General features: G+C 52.6%; 1 protein-coding gene across 1 annotated transcript; it reads left to right on the top strand.

Moving 5' to 3' along the window:
- Positions 1-508: 508 nt before the first annotated feature.
- Positions 509-5,148, top strand: C16H1orf232 (chromosome 16 C1orf232 homolog). Its single transcript, XM_038758647.1, is given in 4 exon segments — positions 509-598; positions 2,133-2,216; positions 2,529-2,630; positions 4,897-5,148. Coding segments are annotated over 4 exon segments (528 nt in total).
- Positions 5,149-5,892: the final 744 nt, after the last annotated feature.

Raw genomic sequence — 5,892 nt, 5'->3', positions numbered from 1 at the left:
GGAGAGGAAGGAGGAGGCTCAGTCTGGGAAGGCCTCCTGGAGGAGGTGAGCTCTCAGTAGGGCTTTGAAGGGAGGAAGACCCTCCTAACATGGCAGCCAGAAGAGATGCCTCAGAGAATCTGGGCACATGTAGGGTGGAGGATTAGACTGTGACTTTTCGACTGTGAGCCCACTGTTGGGTAGGGACCGTCTCTATATGTTGCCAACTTGTACTTCCCAAGCGCTTAGTACAGTGCTCTGCACACAGTGAGCGCTCAATAAATACGATTGATTGATTAGGGGGGAGAGACCAGGTGGGCTCTGTGCGATCGGGTTCGCCTCGGGCCCCGGCCCAGAGAGCGAGGGACCTCCTACATCTTTAATGAAGTCACCAGATCCGCAGGGACCGGAGCTGGGCGTCCCCAGATGATGGGCGCGCACCCTCTGTGCCGCTGAGCCGCCTGCTGGGATCTGCCCGGGCCCGGAGCCGTGCCCCCAGGGGCCCCAGCCCCGGCCGGCCCTCACCATCATGAACCAAGCCTTCTGGAAGACCTACGGGTCCAAGGTCCTGCAGACGTTGGGCGGCGACACAGACACGGAAGAGGTGCCCACTGAGGAGGTAGATGGGGTTCCCCGGTGGGCACAGATGCACAGAAGGCCCCTGTAAGCCTGGCCCACAGTACAGGACCCCAAGTGGGCAGGGAGGCCAGAGACTGTCAGCTCGCTGTGTGTATCGTACTCTCCCAAGTGCCTAGTACAGTGCTCGGCATTCATTCATTCATTCATTCAATCGTATTTATTGAGCGCTTACTGTGTGCACAGCACCGTACTAAGCGCTTGGGAAGTACAAGTTGGCAACATTTAGAGACGGTCCCTACCCAACAGTGGGTTCACAGTCTGGGCACATAGCAAGTGCTCAGTAAATAGGCTTGAATGAACTAGGTTGCCTCCGGGGTTGAGAGTATATATATATATGAGTGTGTGTGTGTGTGTGTATATATGTTTGTACATATTTATTACTCTATTTTATTTGTACATGTTTATTCTGTTTGTTTTATTTTGTTAATATGTTTTGTTTTGTTCTCTGTCTCCCCCTTCCATTCATTCATTCATTCAGTCGTATTTATTGAGCGTTTACTGTGTGCAGAGCACTGGACTAAGTGCTTGGGAAGTCCAAGTGGGCAACATCTAGAGACGGTCCCTACCCATCAGTGGGCTCACAATCTAGAAGGGGGAGACAGAGAACAAAACTAACCCTGTGCTTGGTACAGAGCCCAGGGTTGGGAGCCAGAGGTCATGGGTTCTAATCCCTGTTCCGCTACTTAATCGATCAATCAATCGTATTTATTGAGCGCTTACTGTGTGCAGAGCAGTGTACTAAGCGCTTTCTAGACTGTGAGCCCACTGTTGGGTAGGGACCGTCTCTAGATGTTGCCAACTTGGACTTCCCAGGCGCTTAGTACAGTGCTCTGCACACAGTAAGCGCTCAATAAATACGACTGAATGAATGAATGAATGGATGAGAGGTGGACTCCACCTCCTTCCCTGGGGGCAGATCTTGGGGGTATTCCCTTCTACACCTACAACTGGAGTGAGGGAGAAGGAGGCTGGTGAGGGAGGGGATGGATCCGGGCAGACGCTTCCTGCTCAGAAGAAATGAGATATGTGTGGGTCGACGGGTGTATGTGTACAGGCGTGTGTGGATGTAGGAGGTCATGGGTTCAAATCCAGGCTCCTCCACTTGTCAGCTGTGTGACTTTGGGCAAGTCACTTCACTTCTCTGGGCCTCAATTACCTCATCTGTAAAATGGGGATTAATTAAGACCGTGAGCCCCCCGTGGGACAACCTGATCACCTTGTAACCTCCCCAGCGCTTAGAACAGTACTTTGCACGTAGTAAGCGCTTAATAAATGCCATCATCATCATTATTATTATTATGTGTGTGTGAGTATAGCATGTGTGTGGCCAGCCTAGGACTCTGCCCTGCGATGGGGATGGGAATTAGCAGGAGGTTGGAGGTGGCAGGTGGCTTTCAAAAGCTATCAAGTCCCGCAAGGACCCCTAGAATGTGTCCTTCCCATCCCCGGGATCCCCACACACGCTTACCCCCATCCCCTCCCTCTCCCGCCAACGTCCACCCCTTTTACTGCAGAAAGACGACCCAAGGAGGGAGGCTGTGGAGGCCCCAGAACTGGCAGAGGAGGCTGCCAATGCCGTATCCCAGCTGGCCCGCCGGGTAAGGTGCCCACCGGGTAAGGTGCCCACCGGGTAAGGTGCCCACCAGGGAAGGGGCCCACCGGGGAAGGGACCCCCTAGGCCTGGCCCCTTCTTGATACGTGACCATCTCCTAGACTGTGAGCCCACTGTTGGGTAGGGACCGTCTCTAAGTTGCCAACTTGGACTTCCCAAGCGCTTAGTCCAGTGCTCTGCACACAGTAAGCGCTCAATAAATACGATTGATTGACATGCTGATCAGGGTCACGACTTCCTGGAGCGTGTCTGGGGGTGCTGGGGAGGCAGGCTCCCCAACGCCAACCTTCCCTCACAGGTGCAGGGGGCCGGAGTTAAGGGCTGGCGGACGATGTCATCGCTGTTCGGCAAAGAAGACGAGGACAAGCTGCTGCCCGCCGAGCCCTGCGCTGACCAGTAAGTACGTGGGCTCAGGGTGGGGGGCCCGGGGGCCCGCCTGCCACCCGGATACCTCTCTTGCTCTGGCCCAAGTTGGGAGAGGGTCCTAGGGAAGCCTCCGTCTGCCTCCCTGCCATTAATAATAATAATGATAGCATTTATGAAGCGCTTACTATGTGCAAAGCACTGTTCTAAGCGCTGGGGAGGTTACAAGGTGATCAGGTTGTCCCACGGGGGGCTCACAGTCTTAATCCCCATTTTACAGATGAGGTAATTGAGGCACAGAGAAGTGAAGTGACTTGCCCAAAGTCACACAGCTGACAATTGGCAGTGCTGGGATTTGAACCCACGACCTCTGACTCCAAAGCCCGGGATCTTTCCACTGAGCCACGCTGCTTCTCTAAAGTCCGCCGTTCTCGGACTCGAGCTCCCAGGGCAGCGGGAAGAATGGAAATTGGAACTTGGGAGGGGCTCCTAATGATGATTAACAATAATAATAATAATAATGGTACTTGTTGAGCACTTACTCTGTGCCAAGCACTGTTCTAAGCACTGAGGTGGATACACGTTAACCAGGTTAGAGCCAGTCCCTGTCCCACATGGGGCTCACACTCTTCAGTGGCTCAGTGGAAAGAGCATGGGCTTTGGAGTCAGAGGTCATGGGTTCAAATCCCGGCTCTGCCAATTGTCCGCTGTGTGACTTTGGGCAAGTCACTTGACTTCTCTGTGCCTCAGTTGCCTCCTCTGTAAAATGGGGATTAAGACTGTGAGCCCCCCGTGGGAGAACCTGATCACCTTGTATCTTCCCCAGCGCTTAGAACAGTGCTTTGCACATAGTAAGCACTTAATAAATGCCACCATTATTATTATTATTCAGTGTGGCTCAGTGGAAAGAGCCCAGGTTTGGGTGCCAGAGGTCATGGGTTCAAATCCCAGCTCCACCACTTGTCAGCTGTGTGACTTTGGGCAAGTCACTTTACTTCTCTGTGCCTCAGTGACCTCATCTGTAAAATGGGGATTAAGACTGTGAGCCCCATATAGGACAACCTGATCACCTTGTATCCCCCAGCGCTTAGAACAGTGCTTTGCACACAGTACAAACTGGACTATGTCCAGTACTCACAACTTGTCAGCTGTGTGACCTTGGGCAAGTCACTTTACTTCTCTGGGCCTCAGTTCCCTCATCTGTAAAATGGGGATGAAGTCTGTGAGCCCCATGTGGGACAGGGACTGTCCAACCCGATTCTCTTGTATCAACCCCAGCGCTTAGAACAGTACTTGGCACATAATAAGCACTTAAGTAGGTGCTTAACAAATACCATCATTCATTCAATCGTATTTATTGAGCACTTACTGTGTGCAGAGCACTGTACTAAGCGCTTGGGAAGTAAGTACAAGTCGGCAACATACAGAAACAGTTCCTACCCAACAATGGGCTCATAGTCTAGAAGGGGGAGACAGACAGCAAAACAAAACATGTAGACAGGTGTCAAAATCGTCTCAACAAATAGAATTAAAGCCATATGCACATCATTAACAAAATAAAAAGAATAGTAAATATGTACTAAACGTTTTCCAATGGCTGTTAACACTGTCCAAATATTTCCTAACATAGTGTTGTGATGACCCAGCCAAGAGGAAGCAGCGTGGCTCAGTGGAAAGAGCCCGGGCTTTGGAGTCAGAGGTCAGGGGTTCAAATCCCAGCTCCACCCGTTGTCAGCTGTGTGACTTTGGGCAAGTCACTTAACTTCTCTGTGCCTCAGTTACCTCATCTCATACAAAGTAATCAGGTGGTCCCGCTTGGGGCTCAACGCGGGGGCGGATACCAAGTAATCAGGTGGTCCCACGTGGGGCTCACAGTCTTAATCCCCATTTGACAGATGAGGTCACTGAGGCCCAGAGACGCGAAGCGACTTGCCCAAAGTCACGCTAGCGGAGCCAGGATTAGAACCCACGACCGCTGGCTCCCAAGCCCCTGCTCTCATTCATTCATTCATTCAATCGTATTGCCCGCTGTTGGGTAGGGACTGTCTCTATATGTTGCCAACTTGTCCTTCCCAAGCGCTTAGTATGGTGCTCTGCACACAGTAAGCACTCAATCAATCAATCAATCAATCATATTTATTGAGCGCTTAGTGTGTGCAGAGCACCGTACTAAGCGCTTGGGAAGGACAAGTTGGCAACACGCCACCAAGCCAGGCTGCTTCTCCTCCAGAGTTGGATGATCTTTCCGAATTCTCCCCTAACTCGGTCTCCTCCCCGCCCCCCGCAGCCCCCTGGCCACGCAGCCCCCCGAGGGGCCGGAGGAGAGGAGAGGGCCTGGTCTCTGGGACTCCTTCACCTTCCGCTGGCAGCAACAGCAGGCGGCGGAGGCGTCCATCCTGAAGCCGGAGGGTCTGGCCCAGCCGGGAGCCGGGACCACCGAGGAGTCCGGGGACCCCGCAGACGGCGGGGAAACCGAGGAGCCTGGCTTTAAGTGGGGCTTTCTGACCAACAAACTTGCCGAGATAAGGAGCAAGGCCTACCCCAAGGAGACCTAGCCAGCCGGCCCCTCGTCCGCTAAACTTTCCCTGTCCGGGGAGGAGGCCGGACTGGCCGCATGCTCCCCAGGCCCTACCCCGACACCCCATAAACGCCTCCTCCGGGCCCCGAGACTGCACGGTCCTCTGCGTCTTCCCTCCTCTGCTTTCGGGGGGTTTTCTCGGGTGGGAGGGCAGCTCTGGGGGAATTATAATAATAACGATAGTAAGCCTTATAAAGACAGTAATAATAACAATGGCAAAGAGAACAGCGTGGCTCAGTGGAAAGAGCCCGGGCTTTGGAGTCAGTGATCGTGGGTTCAAATCACGTCAGCTGTGTGACTTTGGGCAAGTCACTTCACTTCTCTGTACAGTGCTCTGCACGCAGTAAGCGCTCAATAAATACGATTGATTGATTCTCTGTGCCTCAGTTACCTCATCTGTAAACTGGGGATTGACTGTGAGCCCCCCGTGGGACAACCTGATCACCTTTTAGACTGTGAGCCCACTGTTGGGTAGGGACCGCCTCTATATGTTGCCAACTTGTACTTCCCAAGCGCTTAGTACAGTGCTCTGCACACAGTAAGCGCTCAATAAATACGATTGATTGATTGATTGTAACCTCCCCGGTGCTTAGAACAGTGCTTTGCCCGTAGTAAGTACTTAATAAATGCCATTATTATTATTATTATTTGTTAAGCGCTTACTATGTGCCAAGCACCGTTTTTAGCACTGGGGGAGATACAAAGTGATCAGGTGGTCCCA

Source organism: Tachyglossus aculeatus, chromosome 16 (assembly GCF_015852505.1).
Source record: "Tachyglossus aculeatus isolate mTacAcu1 chromosome 16, mTacAcu1.pri, whole genome shotgun sequence".
Classification (NCBI taxonomy): Eukaryota; Metazoa; Chordata; class Mammalia; order Monotremata; family Tachyglossidae; genus Tachyglossus; species Tachyglossus aculeatus.
This window is presented reverse-complemented; position numbering and strand designations above follow the sequence as displayed.